Source organism: Panthera tigris, chromosome E1, assembly GCF_018350195.1.
Source record: "Panthera tigris isolate Pti1 chromosome E1, P.tigris_Pti1_mat1.1, whole genome shotgun sequence".
Classification (NCBI taxonomy): Eukaryota; Metazoa; Chordata; class Mammalia; order Carnivora; family Felidae; genus Panthera; species Panthera tigris.
This window is the reverse complement of record NC_056673.1, coordinates 26,420,340-26,447,030: the sequence shown is the minus strand read 5'-3', so window position 1 is coordinate 26,447,030 and position 26,691 is coordinate 26,420,340. Positions and strand designations below refer to the sequence as shown.

Genomic DNA, 26,691 nt, shown 5'->3' with positions numbered 1-26,691 from the left:
GTCAGATGCTTAACTGACTGAGCCACCCAGGTGTCCTGCTTTTGGTTTTGGTGTCAGAGTCAAAAAATTACTGCCAAGACCAAGAAGTTACCACCTACGTTTTCTTCTAGGAGTCATAAGGTTTTAGGTCTTCTGTTAAAGTCTTTAATCCATTTTGAGTTAATCATTGTGTGTGGTGTTAGATAGTTGAGCTTTATTCTTTTGCACGTGGCTGTCCAGTTTTCCCAACACTGTTTATTGAAGAGATTGTCCTCTTGCTCATTATATATCTTTGTCTCCTTTGTTGTGGATCAGTTGACCATGTATGCATGGGTTTATTTCTGGGCTCTCTACTTTGTTCCATTGATCTATGTGTCTGCTTTCATATAAATACCAAACTTTTAATTACTATAGCTTTGTAATATAGTTTAAAATCAGAGGGGCGCCTGGGTGGCTCAGTCGGTTGGGCGGCTGACTTTGGCTCAGGTCATGATCTTGCGGTCTGTGAGTTCTGTGAGTTCGAGCCCCGTGTCGGGCTCTGTGCTGACAGCTCAGAGCCTGGAGCCTGTTTCAGATTCTGTGTCTCCCTCTCGCTGACCCTCCCCTGTTCATGCTGTCTCTCTCTGTCTCAAAAAAAAAAAAAAAAAAAAAAAAAAATCAGAGAGCATGCTCCTTCTAGCTTTGTTTTTCTCTCTCAAGGTTGCTTTTGGGTTTTCTGTGGTTTCATACAAATTTTAGTATTATTTGTTCTAGTTCTGTGAAAAATGTCGTCAGAATTTTGATAGGGATTGCACTGAATTTGTAGATAGCTTTTGATGATATGGACATTTTAATAATATTGATTTTAAACAGTCCAAATGTTACAAATAACAAATTATAAATAACAAATATTATTAATTTGTGTCCTCTTTAATTTCTTTCATTGATGTCTTACAGTTTTCAGTATTCAGGTCTTTCACCTCTTTGGTTTAACTTATTCTTAGGTATTTTATTCTTTTTGATGTAACTATAAATGGGGTTGTTTTCTTAATTTCTCTTTCTGATAGTTCATTATTAGTGTATAGAAATACAATAAATTTTTGTGTATTGATTTTATATCCTGCAGTTTTACTGAATTGATGTTTTTAATAGCAGACTTTTTATTTTAGAAAGAGTGCAAATGGGGGAGAGGGACAGAGGAAGAGAAAGAGAATCCTAAGCAGGCTCCACAACCCTGGGATCATGACCTGAACCGAAATCAAGAGTTAGACACTCAGCTGACTGAGCCACCCAGGTGCCCCCTGAATTCACTTATTCTAACAGTTCTTTTTTTTTTAATGTTTATTTATTTTTAAGAGAAAGCGTGAGCGGGGGAGGGGCTGAGGGGCTGCAGAGGATCTGAAGCTGGCTCTGTGCTAACAGCAGAGAACCAGATGTGGGGTTTGAACTCATCAACTGTGAGACCATGACTTGAGCCAAAGTTAGATTCTCAACCCACTGAGCCACCCTGGTACCCCATATTCTAACAGTTTTTTGATGGAGTCTTCATATGTCATCTGCAAAGAGTGACATTTTTACTTCTTCCTTTCCAATTTGGATGTCTTATTTCTTTTTCTTTCCTAATTGCTCTAAGACTACTTCCTTCACTAGTAAGTGTTGGAATCCCAATTTGACTGTCATTAGAACCTATTCTGTTTAACTGCCTTCTGAAACGTGTTCTTAATGGAATTCATACAAAATTGGTATGGAAAACTAGGAAGCTAATTTATTAATTTACAAGGGAGGTTATGTTTAGTCAAGAGGCATATGGTCTATATAGGCAATGATTCTCAACCTTTACTCTAACACTTGGACTTATGTACTTCTTGTCTTCAAAAAAAAAATTGTTGAGTTTACACTTTGTGGTTTGTATTTGAAAAAAGGGTAAGCATATTGCATATGCTTTTTTACACTATGAACATCCTGGTTGATCATATAGTCCTATGGTGTATAATAAAGTACCTTGGAATGAGAGGAGGGTGCCAGGCATATAGAATATGATGGAGATGAGACAAAAAAAGATAAGCATCTGACTTTTGATTTTTGGCTCAGGTCATGATTTGATGGTTCGTGGGATTGGGCCCACATCTGTGCTAACAGCACAGAGCCTGCTTGTGATTCTCTCTCTCTGTCTCTCTCTGCCTGTGCATGTGTGCTCTCTCTCTCTCAAAATAAATAAATAAACGTAAAAAAAAAAAAGATAGTGTTGATTGGTAGGTACCTTTATTCTGTAGGATATAGGAATCCACTGAAGGATTTTGAGCATGTAACCGGAGGCACGTGATCTGGTAAAATCTGTATTTACATAAGAGGACTATGGCAGCAATGTGAAGGATGGATTAAAGAGAAGAGAAATTGGAAATAGGGAAACTAGTCCATAATAGATATTTAAGCAAATGAGTAGGTACTGATTTAAGACCACAGAAAAAGAAGAGAAATTAAGATGGACTTGTTTTATTTATTTATTTATTACTTAAAAAAAATTTTTTTTTAATGTTTATTTTTGAGAGAAAGAGAGCACAGGGGAGGGGCAGAGAGAAATGGACACACAGAATCTGAAGCAGGCTCCAGGCTCCAGGCTATGAGCACAGAGTCTGATATGGGGGAAGGGTGGGGGGGTGCGTGGGTCAAACCCATGAGATCATGGGCCTGAGCCGAAGTCAGACACTTAACTAACTGAGCCACCCAGGTGCCCCTTTATTTATCTTTTAAAAAGATTTTATTTTTAAGTAATCTTTACACCCTGTGTGCGGCTCTAACTCACAACCCTGGGATCAAGAGTCACACGTTCTACTGACTAAGCCAGCCAGCTGCCCCTAAGATGGACTTGTTTTTTTAAAAAAAAGGAATTGTTTGCTGGCTAAAGATAGAAATTGTGAGAGGGCAGTCAAATTCATACTGCCCAACTTCCTTTAAAAAGAGTGGATCCTGAGAAACTTAACAAGACCATGGGGGAGGGGAAGGAAAAAAAAAGTTAGGGAGAGAGCCAAACCTTAAGAGACTCTTAAAAACAGAATAAACTGAGGAGGGCTGATGGGGGGTGGGAGGGAGAGGAGGGTGGGTGATGGGCATTGAGGAGGGCACTTGTTGGGATGAACACTGGGTGTTGTATGGAAACCAATTTGACAATAAATTTCATATTAAAAAATAAATAAAATAATAAACTAAAGAAAAAGAGTCGGTCACCTGGGCATCTGGGTGGCTCAGTTGGTTAAGTGGCTGACTTAAGGCTCAAGTCATGATCTCATGGTTGGTGGGTTTGAGCCCCACATTGGGCTCTGTGCTGACAGCTTGGAGTCTGGAGCCTGCTTCATGGATTCTGTGTGTCTCTTTTTGCCACTCCCTCGCTTGTGCTCTGTCTCTCAAAAATGAATAAATGTTAAAAAAAAATTTTTTTTTTTAAGTCAGTCACCAGTATAATATATAATATAATTAAATTCAGACTATTGGAGTCATGAAGCTTTAAGCCATATGGTCATGGCTACATTTAGTCTTCCTAATTAGTTTTGGGAGAGTCTTGACTTATTGGGGTTTTTTTTGTTTTTTGTTTTGTTGGTTTTTGTTTTTTAGTGTATAACACTTCTGCAGATGGCTTCTCTTCACGATTTTTTTCCCTACTAGTTTCAATGTAGGGGCATTTTCCAGATCTTCCCCTTAGATATGTTCTTGCTTTTCCTGTGTATCCACTATTAGGTAATGATTCTTCATTTTTTGTGAAGTATATTCACAGGGTAAGTGAATGAAATGCAATTTAATGTTTTTTGTTCCATTTAGGTTGAAGGTTAAGATTGCTGTTGTTTGTTACACTGTTTTTATCTTACACTTTTTATCTTTGACAGCTGCTATGCAAAGAAAGCCCAAATCATATTCGTCTTCTTTAATGGATCAGATTCCTATCAAATTCCTTATTCGACAGGCTCAAGGACTGCAGCAAGAGTTGGGAGGTATTTGTTTTGCTTGCTTTTTACTGCTAACGTTTATTGTTAAAAAATGCGGTACTGTTTATAATGTTATAAAGTGTAATAGGTGCTTGATGGTAAAAAATCCAACAATTCAGAAGTGAATTCCTCTTTACATACCTATCTTACTCCTTGCATTTACCCTTCCCCAAAACCCAGTTTTATTTTGGAATGTAATTTCAGACATTTTTTCTGGTAAGTCGAACCATATGAAATTGCAGGTATTCAACTTTTTTTGACCTACAAAAATACAGTTTCATATGGTTAAAGCTAATAGCTACACACATGTAAAACAATTGTTTTTTTAAACTATAAATGGTATTATACCCTATCTCTTTTGATACTTGCTTTTTTCTTTTGGTGTCTTAGAAATGTTTTTATGCCAGTACATGTAGATCTACCTTATTGCTTTTAATTGCTCCATAATTTTCCATACCACAGAATTACTAGATTTTTACTGTAAAACTGTCAAATAGACATATAGTAATATTTTTAGAAATTCAGGTTTTTTTTTAATGTTTTTAATGTTATTTTTGAGAGAGAGAGAAAGACAGTGTGAGGAGGAAGGGGCAGAGAGAGAGGGAGATACATGATCTGAAGCAGGCTCCAGGCTCTGAGCTGTCAGCCCAGAGCCTATCACAGGGCTCCAACTCACTGACTACAAGATCATCACCTGAGCTGAAGTCGGACATTTAACTGACTGAGCCACCCATGCGCCTCTTAAAATTCAGTTTTTTTCTTAATTTGACACCACTCTTTGTAATGTTTGAGTGTGGGTTTTTTGTTTGTTTCTCTGAAGTTGGAGTTTTCTTTTTCTTTCTTTGTTATGGTTGGTTTCAAGCAGGAACAAAGATGACCTTCTTTGGTCACATTTAGTCAGATGTCTGCATTTATTTACTTATATCTTTGCATAATCTTTTCCAAGGAAATAATGTTTTATTTGACAATGTTTGGCAAGTAACATTTTATTGAAGAGATTATGAAGTGTAGATTAATTTTCACTATTGTAGGTACTCATTTTGTGACTGTTTTGGGATAGTCTTAACTGTACACGTAGTTGTGCATTTAGATATTTAAACTTTAAAATAATACCACTTTTGGGGTGCCTGTGTGGCTCAGTCAGTTAAGCAGCTGACTTTGGCCCAGGTTGTGATCTCGCAGTTTGTGAGTTTGAGCCTTGCATTGGGCTCTGTGCTGACAGCTTGGAGCCTAGAGCCTGCTTCAGATTCTGTGTCTCCCTCTATCTCTCTGCCCCTCCCCTGCTCGTGCTCTGTCTTTCTCTGTCTCTCAAAAACAAACATTAAAAAAAAAAATTAAACCACTTTTGATTGTTGCAGCATTTTTCAAATAGAAATATTAATTTTAAGCAGTTTCTGTGACAAAGGAAGCAGATACTGCCCCTCCTGGGACTGAGCAGTGGTATGATTTGATCTAAGTTGCATAATAAGGAGATGATTGGATGAAAAGTACTGTTATTACACCTAATACTGTTACTACTAGTCTTACAACTCTGATGAGGATGATAATAATAATATAGTAACAACAATATTTTTGTGCCATTTAGCATAGTGGTACTTCATGTATCTAATTAAGACATTTTGTACACTATCATTTATTTTATCGTTATTGATATTATACAGTAATAGTCATGAATAGTCAAACTATGCTATAAGCATAGCATAGCATAGTCTTGTTACAAGCAAGATTTGATTTAGTAAAAGGAAGTTTCCTATTCCTTTTGAGCTTCCTTAACTCTTCTTGAAGGAAGGCCAATGCAGTGTCTTGTAGGTGTCATCAGTACTGCTTTGGTTGGCTGACATACTTAGCTATATGATTCAGGGAACTTTAAAAAATGTCTTTCAGTCTGTTTCCTTACAGTAGAATGAAGACAATGTTACTTACCTTGAAGGGCTGCTAGGGAGAAATGAAAAAATGTACATAGAATGCTTGAGATCTTTTAGGTACTCAAAGGGGGCAATTTTGATTTTTTACCCATCTGTAGCAGTGATTCTTAACTGGGCTGGAAGAGAGCATGTGTTCTTCTGTCGAAGCCTGTCAGAATTTCTCAGTGAGGCCTTTTTCAAACCATATATGATCTTCCCAAAATGGACATGCTTTTCACCTTTTTTTTCCTCCCTCCCTCTTGAACTATTGCTATGTCAAGTGACTTTTCCTGATGGGAGACTTTTTTTTTTATTTTTTTTTTAACGTTTATTTATTTTTGAGACAGAGAGAGACAGAGCATGAATGGGGGAGGGTCAGAGAGAGAGGGAGACACAGAATCGGAAGCAGGCTCCAGGCTCTGAGCTGCCAGCACAGAGCCCGACGTGGGGCTCGAACTCACGGACCGTGAGATCATGACCTGAGCCGAAGTCGGACGCTTAACCGACCAAGCCACCCAGGCACCCCCTGATGGGAGACTTTTATATTAGGATAGGGTAGAAGAAAGCTTGAGAACTTTTGATAAAACTTGTAGTTTCCACCTTTTTGTGTATCAAATCACTTGGGGATCTTAAGCAGATTCTCTAGCTGAACTACTGAACAGAAGTTCTCAAATGGTAGTATGCTTGCACATATGAAGTATGAAGTGCACATTCTTTTGGTTTGCCGAAAATGGAAGGGACGGGGAGGGAGAAGATTTTGATATTTGAGAATGAAGAATCCAGTTGACTTTTTGTAAATTTTCAAGGGTTACATTCTGCTTTACTACGTCTCCTTGCAACTAATTACCCACATTTATGCATTGTGGATGATTGGATCTGTGAAGAAGAAATCACAGGAACTGATGCCCTGTTAAGGCGTATGCTACTGACCAATAATGCCAAAAACCACTCTCCTAAACAACTGCAAGAAGGTATAGTAAATTGGATACTCCTTTTACCCTGTTGTAGTACAAAGAGATGTTAGGCTCATTGAAATCTTCAAATCATGCAGAATTTTCCAAGCATTCCAGGGTATGTAACCATATTTGGTTAATATATTTTAAGTAATTTTCTTTGAGTTTAAGGAGTTTTAGCCATTTCTTTCTGACATGCTTGTATCTGTTTTTTCATAGTTTCTATGTCCATCACTAAACAGGTCACATGGCTTTAGGAAGGTCCGAACTGGTCAGAAATAAATGCCATGGAATAGAGCAATGTACTTGCTGTTATTGGATAATGTTCAAACACTCTCAAATAGAAATATGATATGACCCACATATGTAATTTTAAACTTTCTATAGCCACATTAAAAGTAAAACACAGGCAAAATTAATTTTAATAATTATTTAATTTAATCCAGTATATCTAATGTATTATTATTTCATCATGTAACCAATATAAAAATATTAATGAAATATTTTACTGTTTTTCCATACAAAGTCTTTCAATGTGGTGTTTTATATTTACAGCACATCTCATTTTGCACTAGCTACATTTCTTAAGTGTTCAATAGCCACATGTGGTTAATGACTATTCTATTGAAAAGCATAGTTCTGGATACTTTTTACTAACAGCAGTGTGCTGGGTACTTACATCCTATAGAGGGGGCCACCCAGATGGAAGATATCAAGAAGTTTGAATCTTAATGAATGTTACTACCAAAAACAATATTTGGGTATATTTTCATGTTTCAGTCAATTTTTTAAATTAGTCTGAATCACCAAGGAAATGACATTTGTCTTTGGGTCACCAATGTATTTTTTTAAATGGGATTTTTGTTGTTGTTTTGTTTTGTTTTATTTTTTTATGATATAACTATACTTACATGAATTTTTCTTAGGGCTCTTATTTTAAGTATAGCCACTTATGGGCAGGATTGAAAGTTTTATTCTTTTTGAGCAACAGTGTTTCCTTGATTTTTGTAGTGTGTAGTCTGATAGGACGGTATTACCAAATATTTGGTAAGCTGTATAGAAGTTAGATCATGACTGCTAAGTTTTCCTTTTAGCATTTTCAGCTGTCCCAGTAAGTCACACACAAGTGATGCAGATTCTAGAACACTTGACTCTGCTCTCTGCCAGTGAACTTATACCATATGCAGAAGTATTAACATCCAATATGAACCAGCTGTTGAATTCAGGGGTTCCGCGGCGAATTCTTCAAACGGTCAATAAACTATGGATGGTTCTTAATACTGTGATGCCTAGAAGGTAATTTCAGTGTATTGTTTCATGTAATAAATAAGTGTATAGCAGTGATTGTATACAATAACCTAAACTTAAATGTGGAAAAAATGGTTGAGTATCTGATAATATAAATCCTTCCTAAAGACTGCTAATTAGAGAGCTGTTATAATTTTAAGGAAAAGGATAAACTTTCTTTGGGGCGCCTGGGTGGCTCAGTCGGTTAAGTGCCAACTTCAGCTCAGGTCATGATCTTGCGGTTTGTGGGTTCGAGCCCTGCATCAGGCTCTGTGCTGACAGCTCAGAGCCTAGAGCCTGCTTTAGATGCTGTGTCTCCCTCTCTCTTTCTGCCCCTCCCCCACTCATGCTCACTCGCTCTCCCTCTCTCTCCCTCTCTCTCCCTCTCTCTCCCTCTCTCTCCCTCTCTCTCCCTCTCTCCCCCTCTCTCTCTCTGTCTCTCAAAAATGAATAAACATTAAAAGAAATTAAAAAAAAAAAGAATAAACTTTCTTTTAAGAAACAGAGAGAAACTTTAAAGTATTTCCAACTTGAGAAAGATCTTTAAAAATGAGTTCTCATGTATGGTCTTTTGTGGCTAATTGTGATTTAGATCACCATTGTATCTTCCAATCATTGCCATGGCTTCAAATTTTGCTGCACATTAAAAATCACCTGGAGAGCTTTTAAAACCCCTAACCCCCAAGTTGTAACCCATGCCAATTAAATCAGAATGTCTGTTGGTGGTCATTAGGTCAGCCATTAGTATTTTTTTTTAAGTATTTCCCAGTGATTCTGGTGTGCAGTAAAGTTTAGAGAATACTGGATTAATTATTTTGCCTTTACAAAGATGAGTCTCTCCTGTTCCATATATTGCATCAAAAACACCTGGTTTAAGTAGGTGATGGGGATGGAGTGCACTTGTTGTGATGAGCACCGAGTGTTTTATGTGAGTGTTGGGTTACTAAATTGTACACCTGAAACTAAAATTACACTAGGTTAACTAACTGGAATTTAAATAAAAACAAAAGAAAATACTGTTTAAATAGAGAAACAACCAAAAACACCTAGTAAAAACAGAATGCTGGGCTGGACTTACCTGTGATTTTGATTCAGTAGGTCTGGGAATATTTATGCTTTTTATTATTTTTTTAAATGCTTATTATTTTGAGAGAGAGTGTGTGTGTGCCCACAAGTGGGGAAGGCACAGAGATTGAGAGAGAGAGAGAGAGAGAGAGAGAGAGAGAGAGAGAGAGAATCCCAAGCAGGCTCTGATTCAGGGCTTGATCCCACAAACCATGAGATCATGATCTGAACTAAAATCAAGATTTGGATACTTAACCAACTGAGTCCACCCAGGTGCCCCTATACTTTTCAAATTTAATTTTTACTTATATCAGATAAAGAAATACACAAGAACATAAATAGTATATTCCTTCCCATTTTAGACTGTTGCTCCCCAGAGACAACTATTTTCAGCTCTCTTACCTTTTTATTCTGGCATTTATGTCCCCCCATCTATCTCAGTAATATAATTACTATGATTTCCTGACTTTCCAATTTAGAAATTATCTTACGACTTTCCACTATACAAGATAAAGGGTTAGCACTTTTACCTGTTTGCTCCTCCATGAGTTCCTCTTCCCCCAATACATACTTTTCCTTCCTCTGTGTTTCCCAACACAGTAGTATCAAAATTTTTGGTTGAAGCAGTATTCAATGTGCCTCTTAAGTCCTAATTTTATAGGTGACCTATGCAATATCCTTTGATTACAGTCTCTTTCCTATACAACTGCCTTCCTTTATACCTTATACACAAACCCTGAGTTAATACTTTCCTCTTCCATTTGCTTGGGGTTTGTTTTGCTTTTGTTTTTGTTTTGTATCAATAACTAATTCATCCCTCAACTTCATTGAGAGGAAATTTACTTTACAATTAGTTATAATACATCAGGTAATGTATCAGTAACATTTTTTTTGTTGGAAACATTCCTTTCATAGCTTTCCATCTTCATTTTTCAATTTGGGACATGCACAGTAGCCATCCTGGAATTGCTTTTGTCTCTCTTTTTGGATTCCATGTTTTTCTCTTTCTTGGTTTACTTCTTCATTTTAGTGAGTGGAACACACACTCAAGTTGTTCCCTGAGAAAGGGTGTTTAGAGAACTTATTTATTTTTTGAGACTTCCAGGTGTGAAAAGGTTTTTATTCTTCCCATTACATGTGATTATTCTTTAGCCTGGGTGTAGAATTCTAGCTCAGTTTTCCTTTCAGAAATTTGAAGACTTCATCCTACTGAATGAATTGAGCTTCCCTTGTTGCTATTAAGTAATCTAATGATATACCAATTCCCACTCCTTTGTATGTGACCATTGTTTTTTCTCTCTTAAATTGTAGGGTTTTTTTCTTTCACTGTTTTCTGGAATTTCATGATGATGTATTTTGGTGTGGGCCTTTTTTTATTCATAGTTTCATGTGCTTGGCCTTTTTTTAGTCTGGGACTAATGCCTTCATTTTTTTTTTTTTTTTTTTAATGTTTATTATTTTGAGAGAGAGAGAGAGAGCACAAACAGGGGAGGGGCAGAGAGAGAGAGGGGGACACAGAATCCAAAGCAGGCTCCAGGCTCTGAGCTGTCAGCACAGAGTCCAATGCGGGGCTCGAACCCACAAACTGTGAGATCATGACCTGAGCTGATGTCAGACGCTTAACTGACTGAGCCACCCAGGCACTCCTAATGCCTTCATTTCTAAGGACATTTTAATATATATATTTTTTCTTCAATAATGTTTTACCTCTGTTTTCTGTAGTTTTTGTAATTTGGATTTTAAGCCTCTTGGTTTAAACCCTCCGATTTTTCATTTTTCTCTCTTCTTTTTAAATTTGTCTTTTAAATATATTTTCTGAATATTTCCTCAGTGTTATCTTCTGGCCTTTGATTTGAATTAAAAAATTTTGTTATATTCTTAATTTCTAAGAATTCTTTCTTACCTGAATATTTTTAAATGCCTACTGTTCTTGTTTCATATATGCAATATTCTGTCCTTTAAGGATATTAATTATAGGCTTAAGAAAAATTTCTCATCCCTACATTCTCTGTTTCTTTGAAGTTTCTTTCTGTTTGCATATCTTAAATATTTATTTATTTATTTATTTACTTATTTATTTTTATTTGAGAGAGTGAGGGAGGGCCGATGCGGGACTTGATCCCACAATGCTGGGATCATGACCTGAACCAAAATCAAGAGTCAGACACTCAACTGGCTGAGCCACCCAGGTGCCCCTCTGTTTGCATATTTTAATCTTTCAAACTAGATGCTTTCCTTAGGTGTCTGATGACTCTTGGCTGTCCACTCATATGTAAGAGTGGACAAGCAAGCTCTGTGTGCAAGGTGGGGCTGATGAACTCTGGGGCTTCCCTGTAAGAGATCAGGTACTCTTCATACTGGCATATCCTTCAGAAATTATAATATACAGTCAAGTTAGTAATCACTTTTATAGTTTTGATGTCTAATCTCTAAGTGGCATCTCACATTGAGATATTATGGTGATACAGAACCAGGACTTAATTTATGAGGCCAGATACAGTTTCAAAGTGCTGAGATTTTCATTCATACTTTCATATGCCATGATTATTCCATTACAACTGTGAGGATTTTTGAAACTACTTTGTGTTTACTGTTTTATCTTCATTTGTTTTAGAGACATCATACTTAAGTTAGGTTTCTATAGTTCTTAATTTTTCCAAGTTCATTCACATCCTTTTAAAAATTTTTTCCTGAATATATCATTCTAAGTTAGGAGTAGATGGCTCCAAGTTTGAAATATAATATAGCTGTTTTTGAACATGTGATTATTTTCTCATCAGGCTGTGGGTAATGACAGTTAATGCACTTCAGCCTTCAATAAAGTTTGTACGACAGCAAAAGTATACTCAGAATGACCTGATGATAGATCCTCTCATTGTCCTAAGATGTGATCAGAGGGTACACAGGTATGTGTCATTTGAGTTTCATTTTTATTTTGGAGTTATACTTTGGAGAGTCAAACGAAATTGAAGAAATTTAGTTTAAGCTTATATCTTACTGTTCTTACAGATAATTGGCAGTATGAACTGTGAGGTTTTGTTTGTTTTTTTGTCTTCAGTCAAGAACTATTTATTCAGTTTAATATTTAATATGTGATTAGTAAAACCTAGCCTTGTTGCTAGCATTTTTGTAAAAGGCTTTTAAAAAAACTGGCTTAGTATGAACTGTTATGTACACTAAAGCTGTGATCTTTTTGGCATTTTCAGTTGTGATGTTAGCTTGATTCCACACTTGTCTATAATTCCTTGTCAGTTTTTGAACTTAATCAATTGAGTTGAAGTGACTTCACCTCAAGGGGCAGATTTTGTTAATTCACATCATTAATATTTGAATTTCCAATTGCTAAGTAATCTCAAAGATATATAGGATGAGGGGCCTGCCTTTGAAGTGATTATTGCCTGCATGGGGAAATAATACAAACACATGAGAAGTTAAATAATATGGTCATTTGCAGATGAATGGTATAGTATATGAATGCTGTTAAAGGATCAGGAAAGATGTAGATGAAGTGGGACCTGAGTAGTATTTTAAAGGATAGAAATAGGGTTTAGATGAGTAGATGCTATAACGATGGGGCTAAGGGGTCAAGGAAGGCATTGTGGGAAAAAGAACAGTTTTGAGCAAAAGTATAGAAACAGAAATGAAAAAGGCTTTGTTGGAATGGAGGGGTAAGTTGTTCAGAGGAACACACTTTAGAACTGGAATGTCAAGTTGGGGTCAGACTATCGAGGGCCTTGAATGTTAGGCTAAAGAGGTCATGTAGGTGGTACCTTGAGAAGCCTTAGGTTAGATGGCTTGGGATGGGGGATGGAAACTGGAGTTAAAGAAGACTTAACCAGGATATATACTCTCTGAATGTACTCCTCTCTCCTCAACTGAAGGATGATATTTGTGAAGTGACAAAAGTTGCAAAATCAGCCACGTATGGTTTGGTGAGATCAAGGTCTCATAGGAAATAGGAATCAAAAGAATGAACAGTATAAATGACACTTAAGTATCTAATAAAAGAAAAATAGCAGTAAATAACACTTCCAGAAAAAAACTTCTAAAACAATTTGTCAATGTTAAAAATCCACTTAAGTAGGTAACTTTTCACTTGAATTGTCTCCAGTTGTTCAAGAAGTTGTCAAATTATGCTATCATAATGTATGTAATGTTTTTGTAGCTTAGATTTTCACTTGTGAAACTTTCCCCCCATTAATAGGTATTCTTATATCTATTGGCTGCATAATATTCCATATAGATACGCTATGCTTAACCCAATCCCTATTGTTGGATATTTTTTTGCTTATTTCTGTTATTTGTTATCATCAGTAGTGCTGTGGTGACTGTGTACTGAGAATTTCCTTAGAACAGATTCTTTTTTTGTAAACATTTTATTTTTAAAGTTTATTTAAGTAATCTCTGTAACCAATGTGGGGCACAAATTCATGACCCTGAGATTAAGAGTTGCATGCTTTTCTGACTAAGCCAGTCAGGTGCTCCAGAGCAGACTCTTAAAAATGGTATTATGGAGGCAAAAGTAACATGCTCATTTTCAAGACTTTTCATTCATATTTTTCATATTCGTATTTTGATTCATACTCATATTTTTATTCTGCCATCTAGAACGGCTGAACCAGCTTACAGATTGAATGTTTTAATATGTTTATTGGCTATTGCTATCTCTTCTTTATATTTTAGTCTACTTTTCTATTATAATGCTTATCTTTTTTGATTTGGAAAGAGTTCTTCATAGAGGATATTAGCTTACGCGCTCTCTCGCGCACTCTCTCTCTATATATATAGCTGATTTTTCCTGTGTGGTTCTATTTTGCCTTTTAATTTTGTTAATTAAAAAAAACATTTTTTAATGTTTATTTTTGAGAGAGAGAGAGACACAGTGTGAGTGGGGGATGGGCAGAGAGAGAGGAAGACACAGAATCCAAAGCAGGCTCCAGGTTCTAAGCTGTCAGCACAGAGCCTGACATGGGGCTTAAGCCCATGAACTGTGAGATTGTGCCCTGAACCAAAGTCGGACACTTGACTGACTGAACCACTTAGTAGGTGCCCCAATTTTGTTAATTTTTTTAAAATTTAACTTTTTTACCAAGTGATCATCCATATGGTTTTTAAAAATATCAAATAATATAAAAAGATATATGCATAAAAAGATATGATGTTTAGGATTTGCTTTGAACTAACCCAGTGTTGGTGGTGGGAAAGTGGATGCGGGCATAGAGGAAATGACTGGCCATATGTCGATAACTGTTGAAGCTAGGTGATTAGTTATTGGAGATTATCATCTTTCCTTTTTTATGTGTGTATGAAACTTTTCATTATATTAGTAATGTGAACAAACACATTAGTGTTCATTAGTAAGCGAACAAACACATTAGTGTTCATTAGTAAGTGAACAAACAAGAAGATTAACAGAAGAAAAAGGTATACAGTGAAAAATCTTGTTTTTTCTCATTATCTACCACGTTGCCATGGCTAAAGCAAAATTGTTCTTTGGCCTCCTGACCAATCCTAGTTATGTGTCCAGAGAAAACTTTGTTGTCATAATGGTTTGTGTGTAGTTTTACTTTCTACATATTTATAAATTTATAAGTAGAAATACTTTTTTCCCCAGTGGTTTAAAAAAAACACAAGTCATACATTGTAGGTATTATTTTGTTCTTTTAAAAAAAAACTTAGTGTTGTTTATATGTTTTCCATATTGATATGCATAGTTCTACCTCATTTGTTTTAACTTCTGCATAGTATTCCATATGTAAATTACTAGGCCTGTCCTCCAGAAACTCTGATTTGAAATTTTGGAATGGAGCTTGAGTTGTTTTTGTTTTGTTTTGTTTTGTTTTGTTTTATTCAAATAAGTACCCCAGATTATTCTCTTTAATTTTAGGAAACATTGCCATAGTTTAACCATTGACATATTTTTTTTTTCACTGTGAATACACAGATGTTTATTATAGAAAATTTGGACATTTCAGAAAAACCATGGATATATCATTGATGAACATTTAAGCTGTTTGCATTGTTTCACAGTTATAAACACAGCTATACTGCCTGCTTATGCACACATGCTAGTTCCCTCCGTGATAGACTGAGAAGTGACATTTTCCGGTTATTCTAAGGGCTTGGCTTTTTAAAGTTTAGTGGTTACTAATTTGTCTTTTTTGTTGTTTTCTTTCTTTTTTTTTTTTTAAAGTTTATTTATTTTTGATAGAGGGGAGAGTGTGGGCGGGGAGGGCAGAGAGAGAGAGGGACACAGAATCCGAAGCAGGCTCCAGGCTCTGAGCTGTCAGCACAGAGCCTGATGCAGGGCACGAACTCACAAACTGTGAGATCATGACCTGAGGCAAAGTCGGACGCTTAACCGACTGAACCACCCAGGCGCCCATTTATATTTCTTATATTTGTTCTTATCTCATTTAAATTTAATCTGTAACATTCTTTTAGGAATGAATAACTATATTCTTTTATAGATAAGGAAACTGAGGCTCAGAAAATAACTTACTCCAGGTCAAGTGGATGAAGAACTTTTGGAATACAGAGTTGTCGTGCTCCAAAGAAGAAACAAGAGTAGAAAGAATTAACTATTGTGTTCTAATCTCCTTCATGTTATCGATAATAGAATATTTCTCTTTGAGGACAGCTGCTTCGCAGGTTCATTATCTAAGAGATTTACTGGTAGTGTCAACGTTTGCAAAAAAGGAATCTTGTCTCTAGGGCATACATTTATATTTGATTTTAGCTGATAAGATGGAATAGTTAATACTTAAAATATTTTCAATATAATCTTGAAATACAGAGGTTAAGACAAATATATTAAACTTTTATGTTTAGAATAAATATTTCAGTGGGAAAAGTGTTACTACTCTTTTTAGTTTTTTTCAGGTACTGTTCAGGACTGATTGATCATGTTCTGGCTAATTTATAAATTTATTTCTTTCTCAACTATTTTTCTTTTTTCTGTGTTTAGATGCCCGCCACTGATGGATATCACTCTACACATGTTGAATGGATACCTTCTTGCATCCAAAGCCTATCTTAGCGCTCATCTGAAGGAAACAGCAGAGCAAGATAGGCCTTCTCAGAATAATACAATAGGCTTAGTTGGGCAAACTGATGGCCCAGAAGTTACCAGAGAAGAATTGAAAAATGCATTACTGGCTGCTCAGGTAATAAAATAGAATTTAGTCTAGAAAGGCATGAGCTTCTGTCTTAATATAATGAGTTAAATAGATGTTATTTGATAGCCCTCTGTGTACAATGGTGACATATTATGAATTTTTTTTTTTTTTAATGTTTATTTATTTTGAGAGAGAGAGAGACAGAGAGACAGAATGTGAATGGGGGAGGGTCAGAGAGAGACGGAGACACAGAATCAGGCTCCAGGCTCTGAGCTGTCAGCACAGAGCCTGATGCGGGGCCTGAACCCACAAACTGCGAGATCATGACCTAAGCCGAAGTCGGACACTTAACCAACTGAGCGCCCACCCAGGTGCCCCATGAATTTCTTACATTACAGAATGTATTATAATGGTATTACCTTTGCCACTGAATATCAAATGGACTGTATTACTAAAATTAGGAATAATCTTTATGATATTAGGTTAATAGCCATTTATTTTATTTTATTTTATTTTATTTTATTTTATTTTATTTTATTTTATTTTATTTATTTTTTGGTTAACAGCCGTTTAAACAAGATTTACATTTTAACAAAATATAAAACTTTTATTTCTTAAAATCAAATGGTGGAGACAAATAGAACAAGAAGTATATATATAATAAAATGTCATGTAGTGGTAAATAGTATGACAACATAAGGAGTTTGGTTTTATATTTAGAAAAGTTTTATAACAATGTAGAATTTTACTGAAACCTTAAGTAGTCATTTTTTGAATAAGACAGGTGATGTGAGATGATTAAATGTTAAACAATTTGAAGTCTTTAAAGTAGAAATGTTTTCTTAGTTTGAAATATATTTTCTGAGGGACGCCTGGGTGGCTCAGTCAGTTGAGAATCTGACTCTTTTTTTTTTAAGCTTTTGTTTATATATTTTAGGAAAGAGAGAGAGTGAGAGCAAGTAGGGGAGAGGCAGAGAGATAGAGGCAAAGAGAATCCCGAGTAGGCTCCACACTATCAGCGCAGAGCCTGACACAGGGCTCAGTCTTATGAATCATGAGATCATGACCTGAGCCAAGGTCCGGAGTCAGACACTTAATCAACTGAGCCACCCAGGCACCCCAAGCGTCTGAGTCTTGATTTCAGCTCTGGTCATGATCCCAGGATCGTGGGATCAAGCCCCATGTTGGGCTCCGTGCTGAGTGTGGAGCCTGCTTAAGATTCTCTCTCTCTTTCTGCCCCTCTCCCTCCCTCACGTGCTTTTTCTCTCTCTAAAATAAAATAAAGAACAACCAAAAAACAAAAACAAAAGCTGGAACCGAGATATATTTTTTGAAATATTTTCATTGGCAGTTAATGGAATTTGAATAATAATATAAGTCCACAGTCCCTTATCTGTGATACAGAAATCCAAAAAACTATGAAAACCGAAGCATTTTTTTGGTAATTCAGTTGGCAGAAAAACCTGACCTGATGTGGTCTCATTTGTGACCTGAATTGATATGAAGCTATTTATGGCCTTATCCCACTTATTTGTGAATATTGTTCTGCTGTAGAAATGTGAATATGTTTGACTGCAGTGTGTGCTACCCTAGTCTCTGCTGGAGGTATTATATAATATTAAAAAGAATTCTGGGGGCACCTGGCTGGCTCAGTCAGTGGAGCATGCGACTCTTGATCTTGGGGTCGTGAGTTTGAGCCCCATGTTGGGCATAGAGCTTTCTTAAAAAAAAAAAAAAAGATTTCTGAGTTCTAAAAGAAATCTGGCTCTCAGTTTCAGATAAGGGATTGAGGATTGTAATAGCTGCCATTTACATAATGCTTGTTATATGCTGAATGCTATTCTAATTTCTTTATATATTTAATTTAATTTATATATAATTATATATGTAATATATATGTTACATATTATTTATATAATTTATATTATATATTGAATCTAATACTAATCTAAGTTCTTTATCTTATTTAATCTTCACAGCCAATCTGTGAGGTATGGAGTATTATCATCTCCATTTTTATAGATTAGGAAAATAAGACTTAGGGAGGTTAAGTCACTTGCTCAAGGCCACACATTTAGTAAGTGGCAGAGCTAGTATTCAAGCCTGGGTAGTCTGGCACCAGAGTCTACAAACAAAAACACAACAAATCAATAACAACCCCAAACCAAAAACCCTTCAACCCAAGAATTATTAAGTAAAGCTGACCTTACTTCATTAATGATTATAATGTAAGGCTAACCTTACTTTATGATCAAGTTCTGAAAACAGTTAGGTGAAGTAATTGTTTTCTTCCATTCCAGGCAATGGCTATCTTCCAGAGATAGATACATCATGTTGTGTGTGTGTGTGTGTGTGTGTGTGTATATATATATATTTTTTTTTTTTTTTTAACTTTTTCCTGCTAGGTAAGAGTGATTATAGCTCTCCTTTATATGTAGGGGCATTGAGTAGATCACCCTCAGGAAATTACTGTTCTATGAAATGACACTCAAGCTTGTAGACTGAGCAACAATGAGTTGTACAGGTGGAATAGATCGTAAGGCAGAACTTTTCCTTGCAAAACCAGGGTCTTAAAGAGCTCATCTTCAAATTAAAAGGGAAAAAGAGCTTTAGGAGGTGACTTTTAGGCATTAATTATTAACCACCATCTTCAGAGGAATTAATTAGTTGGTGAGAAAAAAGGCCAGGTGAGAAAAAGAGGAGAATGCAGGATAGGATCTTTGGAAATGTAGGAATTTAAGAGAAAGGAAAGGAGATTCTGGTAGAAGTTATTTTTTGCTTAGGGCCTGTTTTGGATGTCATCGAATCAGAATACTCTTCTAGTAGATATTCTTAAACTGGAGTCCATGGATCTACCTTAGTGATATGTGACTACCCTGAAATTATATATTTGTTTACATTTTAATTTTTTTAAAGCTTTTATTTAAATTCTAGTTAGTTAAGATATAGTGTATTGTTGAGTTCAGGAGTAGAATTTAATGATTCATCACTTGCATATAACATCCAGTGTTCATCTCCAGTGTTCATCACAAGTGCCCTCCTTAATGCCCATCACCCATTTTGCTCATCCCCCACCCAGCTCCCTTCCAGCAAATCCTGTTTGTTCTCTGTAGTTAAGAGTCTTTTATGGGTGTGCCTCCCTCTCTTTTTTCCCCCCTTACCCCTGTGTTCATCTTTTTTTTGTGTGTGTGTTTATTTTTGAGAGAGAGACACAGTATGAGCAGGGGAGATACAGAGAGAGGGAGACATAGAATCTGAAGCAGGCTCCAGGCTCTGAGCTGTCAGCACAGAGTCCGAGGAGGAGCTCAAACTCACAGACCTGACCGTGAGATCTTGACCTGAGCTGAAGTCAGACGCTTAACCAACTGAGCCACCCAGGCGCCCCACCCCCCTTTTTTTAATTAATTTTTTTTTTGAGAGAGAGAAGTTTGCAAGTGGGGGAGGGTCAGAGGGAGAACGGAGATAAAGAAGCTCAAGCAGTCTCCACACCCAGTGTAGAGCCACCGCAGGGCTCTGTCTCAACAACCATAAGTGAGATCATGACTTGAGCCAAAATCAAGAGTCGGATGCTTAACATACTGAGCCATTCAGGCACCTGTTTTGTTTCTTAAATTCCACATGAGTGTAATCATATGGTATTTGTCTTTCTTTGGCTTATTTTGCTTAGCATAATGTTTACATGTTCATTTTTATACACAGAAGGTGTGTAGTTTTCTTCAGAGACTTAAAAGGGTCCTGAACAAGGACCCTAAACAAGGTGAGAATCGCTACCCTATAGATTGTTCACGTTTGCTTTTAAAAGTACCTCTTTTTTTTTTTTTTTAAAGAAGTTAATTTACCACTTTTGTTCATGTGAAAACAAAATTAGATTTGGTTTTCAAACAAAATTTTCAGAAACTTCTTCAATTCACTGTTTTATTTGGTTGTAGGATAGTGCAGCTGTCCAGATTCTCTTGGAGATTTGCTTACCTACTGAAGAAGAAAAAGCAAAGGGTGTCAATCCAGACAGCTTGCTAAGGAATGTTCAAAGTGTTATTACTACTAGTGCTTCAAATAAGGGAATGGAGGAAGGAGAAGACAATTTGCTCTGTAACCTTCGAGAAGTTCAGTGCCTTATCTGTTGTCTGTTACACCAGATGTACATTGCTGATCCCAACATTGCTAAACTTGTTCACTTTCAGGTGTGTTTTCAAAGAATGATGCTTTATGGTTGAACTTTATTTTTGAGGGAGGGGGAGTGCTTTGATTATAAAGTTCATAAGGATCAGTCAGAAATTGGAGATCACATAAATGATCATAGTCCTTTTTAATAGGGAAAAAAAATCCATATTTTTTAGATTTTATTTCAGACTAACATGTTTAATTTATCTCTGTTCTAGTGCACCAGAAAGGCGAAATGCCAGGATATATGTAAGGCATAGTAGCCTTCTGAGCAACTTTTACATAAAGGAAGAAAAATATTCCTGTGTATTTTTCTCTGTATTTGGCTTATAGTTTTTTTATTTCTAACTTTTCCCCCCTTTCTTGTTGTGATAGGGTTATCCTTGTGAACTTCTACCTCTGACAGTCGCAGGTATTCCATCTATGCACATCTGTCTGGATTTCATACCTGAGCTTATTGCACAGCCAGAACTTGAAAAACAGGTAATGAGCATTTTGGAGCTTTAGGAAAATTTTAATCTCCAGTCTTTAGTTGTCAAGCATTTAACAATTTAATACTTTTTAAAAAAACAAATTTTTTTTTTTAATATTTATTTTTGAGAGAGAGAGAGAGAGAGAGAGAGAGAGAGAGCGAGCATGAGTGGAGGAGGGGCAGAGAGAGAGGGGGACACAGAATCCGAAGCAGGATCCAGGCTCTGAGCTGTCAGCACAGAGCCTGATGCGGGGCTCGAACTCATGAGCCATGAGTTCATGACCTGAGCCGAAGTCTGACACTCAACCGACTGAGCCACCAAGGCGCCCCAAATTTAACAGTTTAATACTTAAGGATTCTTCAGAAACATGTAACATTTTGGTTTTGTATTGCAGATATTTGCTATCCAGCTGCTTTCTCATTTGTGTATCCAGTATGCATTACCAAAGTCACTTAGTGTGGCTCGCTTAGCTGTGAATGTCATGGGAACTTTGCTAACAGGTGTGTAGCCAACAAGCATCAATAATAACAACTTCTAACATAAAGTAGTACATATTTTTCTGAATTCAGTAGCACGATGTTTTCTGTGTTACTAGTAGTTTATGCCATCTCTTCATTTATTCTTTTGAAAAATTTTCTGTTACAAATATAATTTACAGTGAAGAGGAGATGAATAGGTAAGCAAATAGCACCTTTTATTTTGTGAATGAATGTATATAGATGTAAGTAAATATAATAAGCTTTCTACATTTTATGAATGAAAATCAGATCTGCTTTCTGATTGTAATTATGTCAATAGAAGACAAGTTGCAATTTATTACAACTGCTTAGTTACAATTTATTTCAAATGTAATCATAATGTATAAATAAGAGATAATATATAAGTTGTTTCCTTAAGTTTTAAAACCTACTTTAATATTTTACTCACTGTCTGGTTTGTAGAGTTAAATGGTATGAAAATAAACTAAAAGATATGAACTATATATTACTTGGCAACCAAAAAGAATGAAATCTTGACATTTGCAACTATATGGATGGAACTAGAGGGTATTATGCTAAGCAAAATTAGTTGGAGAAAGACAAATATCATATGATTTCACTCATATGAGGACTTTACGGTACAAAACAGATGAACATAAGGGAAGGGAAGCAAAAATAATAGAAAAACCGGGAGGGGGACAAAACATATGAGACTCTTAAATATAGAGAACAAACAGAGGGTTGCTGGGGGCGATGGGGAAGAGGGGATAGGCCAAATAGGTAAGGGGCATTAAGGAATCTACTCCTGAAATCATTGTTGAACCATATGGTAACTAACTTGGATGTAAATTAATAAATAAATAATAAAAAAGAAAAAAATAAAAGATATGGACTATAATTCAATCTTTTAACGTTACGCCTTAGTTAATTTTATATTCTTTCTTAGTGCTCCTATACTACTTTATTGATTTTTCTTTTCATTGTATTCACCTCATGTTATGATTAGTTTTCGTGGTTAAGAGCTTTAACTGCCTGAGTTCAGTCCCAAGTCCATCACTAACTGGCATGTAGCCTTGAACAAGTTTCTTAATATAAGGTTTATTTAAGAGTTTTCCTCCTTTATAAAAGAGGTATCATCATAATACTTTCCTCGTTCATAAAACTGTGAGAATTAAATAATACTTGTAATGCACTTAACACAGTGCTTGGGAGTAAGAATTTATGTTGGATGATGGCTGACTATTACATTAGATTGTAAACTCCTTGAAGGCAGGGATCAGCCATGTCTTAGAAAACTTAGTACAGAGCATGGTACTTAATATATTTAGTAGGCCATGTACATTGAATTTATATCTGTAAAGTAAAAAGTTGTTTAACTTCTTTCCAACAGTTTTAACGCAGGCTAAGCGTTATGCTTTTTTCATGCCAACTCTGCCAAGTTTGGTCTCTTTTTGTCGAGCATTTCCTCCCCTGTATGAGGATATTATGTCTTTGCTGATCCAAATAGGGCAAGTCTGTGCCTCTGATGTTGCCACTCAGACAAGAGACATTGATCCAATTATTACACGTAAGTAGTAACTTATTTTCAAAGTTGTTTTAATACATCAAAGAAAAAGGCCAAAATCCTTTCCAGATTCCTTGCCTTAATTAATTCATTTTTTTTTTTTTCCTTATGTTTCTAGGTCTTCAACAAATAAAGGAAAAACCGAGTGGATGGTCTGGAATCTGTAAAGATCCATCTTACAAAAATGGATCTGGGGACACTGGAAGTATGGATCCTGATGTACAGCTCTGTCATTGTATTGAAAGCACAATAATTGAAATAATAAACATGAGTGTTAGTGGAATTTAAAAAAAAAGTAAAACAAAAAAGTGAAGCTGTTTGCTGCATATACTCAATACAAATCTGCATCTTATAACAACTTTAAACTGAATGGGAACAGTAACGTCTTGGAATCATTAAACGATTCATTTCAACATGAATATAATTTAGAACTCTCTTAAGAATTGTGCTTGCTTGTATTTGATTGGCAGTTCTTTGGATCTACTTTGCTGGTATGTTTATATTGTAGCAGCAGAGCTTCTTTTGTTGTTTTTTGTTTGTTTGTTTGTTTGTTTTTTCCTATTGGGAGCACATTTAAGAACTCCTTATTGGAAGGTGAATTTGGCCTTGTATTTAGCATTTGCAATAAAGGAAAAGTGCCATGCCTTTAACTTAATTTCTTATAAAGATGAGTGGGTAGCCCTAGTTTATGGCTGTCAGCTCGTAACAGTGTGACAATGATGCAATGATGAGAGGGAGAAAAAGGGAAGGGAGACTTCAGGAAAAATTAGTTTAAATACCTGATAGAAATTGCTAAAACTTGCAATGCAAGTAATTACAGATGAGAATTTTAAGATTTTACATATTTGCTTCAATTTTTACTAATATGTAGACATATGTTTAAAGAGATACTTGAATAATTTGGAATTTTAAGATACTGGTTTAAAAGAAACATCTTTGTGCATAGAAGAACCTGAAAAGAGATCTCATTTTGTTGTTGTTTTTTTTAATTTATTTTTATAATGCTTTACTAACTTACCTAGTGGTCAGTGGTGGGAAATACATTGGTATCTAATTAAAGTTTAGGGCAGTAAAACGCACTAGATTGAAGTGCTCTTGGTGTACCATTAGGATTATAATTCATATCTTAATTTTAGAAGATCTCTGAATAAAAAAATAAACAGTATTTCGACCTAAGGAAAAATTAAAAAGTGTAAAGTACCATGTGGGTGAAGGATTTTGCAGTTGTGTTAGTAACTTCCATTGATTAGGCAGATGCATTCAGGTAACCCATAATCCTAATTTTTCCCCCCTTAATTAAATATCCAACATAGAAGGTACTTTTCTTTGCTTTCTGAGAAATACCTGAATGACACACTCCTCCCAACCTCTCCAGTCCCCTGCTTTGAAACAGACCTCTTCACTTGTATAAGAAATTAGGTAGACTAATAAGAAAGTGTGGTTTTTTTTAAGAAAAGAAACTTAACCTTAGTCTTTTCAGTAGTGTATAGGCACATCTCATTTTCCTCCTTTGTAAAATGGAATTACTACTGGCCCTACCTCATAAGGGTATTATATGAGAACTAATTTGTAGCTATTTCAAATCATGAAGTACACAGCATCACAGATGATAGAATATTTATACCTTTTATTAGATGCTTAATGTTCAATTAAGTAATTTTGATGCAAAAAGTAAAAGCATACACTTAAAAAATACCGTAAGAATTTTCATATTTTTAAAGAAAGCAGTTTTATAGTCTTTTAAGATTAAATACAACTGCTCCTGTTTTGTTTTGTTTAGTTTTTAAACAGAGGCTTTGGAATATTTTGTGAGTACGTAACTTCTAGGAGTTCAGAAAATGTTGAAATGTTTTCTAACTAAATGCAGTGCACATTCCTGGATCAATTTTCAAAGACTGGTCAAAACCTGCTGTGTTAAAATAACATATGCTGTTTTTCATCAGATTTGTTGATGATGTAAATAAAATGTGTAAATATATTAGTAAATGTTAATATTCATGTATTTTAAGTTAAGGTTAAGATTTGTCACAATGTGATTTTTTTTTATTCAGGTGAAAACAGATGTGTGCAACTATTTTGAATATTGGTTTATAAACATTCATATTCTTTATCAAATGAATTTGTAGTTTTTGTGTTTCATTTCACTGCAGCTAACTTGAAAGGGACATTTCAAGGTACTGGAATCTAGGGGTCACTGGCTCCAGGGTTTATGTGTGTCCCTTTCTGTTATGCCACATACATCAAATGACAATACAAAGTTATAGTCAGTTGAGAGCCTTAGGAATTTAGGAACAGAAAATCAGAATAGTTACCTTGGAGCAGTTACTTAAAAGACTGGATATTTAAAAAATATTTTAAATTAAAAGAAATTAAAAACAATTTGTAAATGCAGAATAGCAATTTGAAGGTATTTTAAGGACTTATTTTTTATATATTATCCTTCATTCCACTGTCTTAACAAATTACATTTTTTGTACTTTCCCTTCATCTTTGCTTATGCACACATATTTGTCATATAATGTAAGTAGTGGTACCCACTAATGGTATACGGTTTGGAGTCTGTTTTCATTTAATTTTATATGGAATTGTTTTTTGCAAGTTGTTTAATTTTTATAATTACAATTCATAGTGATTTAGTTTTATAATTATTGGCTTCATGATGATTGAATTGGTATATTATAACCATCTTCCTATTACTATACGGAAGTTTATTATTTTTTTCAGTACTACAATAGGCGCTGTTATCAACTGAGGTATTATTACTTTTTATTAATTTTAGATTACTTATTTAGGATAAATTTATGAGTCTGAGAGGGCCAAATTAAAGGGTAGAATTTTTTTTCATGACTGTAAGTATTGTCATTTGGGGACGATGTAGTAAAAATGCAAACAAATCCTGCTGCTCCCTCCTGGAGCAAACCTCTCTCCCAAACCAGTTTCTCGAATTTGAGAAAATGTCTCAGGTTTTGCTTTTTTGGACACTAGTATTTTAATCAAGTTTAGCCTATACAGAACTTTTTAAAAATAACAATTCAGAGGGATCATGATTAACCTACTTTTGAGGAACTTTAAGTGTACTTCTTGGCAAAGAATAAACTGGCCTTTAAGGGCCAGAAGGTGGATGAGCCACAATAGAAGGTAGAGGTTACCTGGTGCCGGAAGACCTCGAGAGCGTTTGTCTGGTTTAATTTGGTATCGGAGAAAGCCTTGAGTATTATGAGATACTGTAGCCGGTTGTCATCGAACCTTTTCTCCTGGTTTGGCTCAGTCTGGCAATTCCCGCTTCAAGTCTCTATACCCTGACTGCTTATAAAGTTAGAATTTGAATTAAGTGGCACTGATGAGTGCTCGGAGAACTCGGCAAGACTTAAAGGTGTTTTCTCTATGTTAGTCTACGGACTTTAAGAATACAGACTTTGAGTTTCCAAGAAAGCTATACACAGGTTAAATCACCAGTTTCAAAAAGTCAAACAAAGAGAACTCTTTTCCTTTAAATCCCTGAGATTTGGACGAGTCGTTCACGCTTTGGGTAGTTCCCCTTCCGGTGTCGCCACTTACCTTGGGCCTACTTTTACTGCGGAGGCTTCCATTGGATGCCAGAGTCCTCGCCCCCCTAAACTCCCGCCAGGACTGGTTGTTTCATTTCTGGTCTTGGCGTCTGATTGGTTGTCTGAGCTCGTCCGGCGATTGGATGTCGGGAGTTAAGGGGTGGGAGGCGGGAATTCGTCCGGGAGAGCGTGGTTGAGGTGACT

The 26,691-nt window shown here is 35.7% G+C and overlaps 1 protein-coding gene across 3 annotated transcripts in view; it reads left to right on the top strand.

The window, feature by feature from the left end:
• INTS2 (integrator complex subunit 2) overlaps nucleotides 1–25,058 on the top strand; it is a 60,805-nt gene extending 35,747 nt beyond the window's left edge. For all 3 annotated transcript variants that reach the window (XM_007086753.3, XM_007086752.3, XM_042966879.1), the window contains exons 16-25: nucleotides 3,837–3,941; nucleotides 6,646–6,810; nucleotides 7,887–8,088; nucleotides 11,925–12,050; nucleotides 16,112–16,310; nucleotides 20,192–20,443; nucleotides 20,799–20,906; nucleotides 21,291–21,396; nucleotides 22,766–22,942; nucleotides 23,058–25,058. In XM_007086753.3, coding sequence (XP_007086815.1) covers nucleotides 3,837–3,941; nucleotides 6,646–6,810; nucleotides 7,887–8,088; nucleotides 11,925–12,050; nucleotides 16,112–16,310; nucleotides 20,192–20,443; nucleotides 20,799–20,906; nucleotides 21,291–21,396; nucleotides 22,766–22,942; nucleotides 23,058–23,227 — 1,610 coding nt within the window. In that variant the 3' untranslated portion in view covers nucleotides 23,228–25,058. The remainder of the gene's footprint in view (nucleotides 1–3,836; nucleotides 3,942–6,645; nucleotides 6,811–7,886; nucleotides 8,089–11,924; nucleotides 12,051–16,111; nucleotides 16,311–20,191; nucleotides 20,444–20,798; nucleotides 20,907–21,290; nucleotides 21,397–22,765; nucleotides 22,943–23,057) is intronic.
• The last annotated feature ends 1,633 nt before the right edge of the window (nucleotides 25,059–26,691 follow it).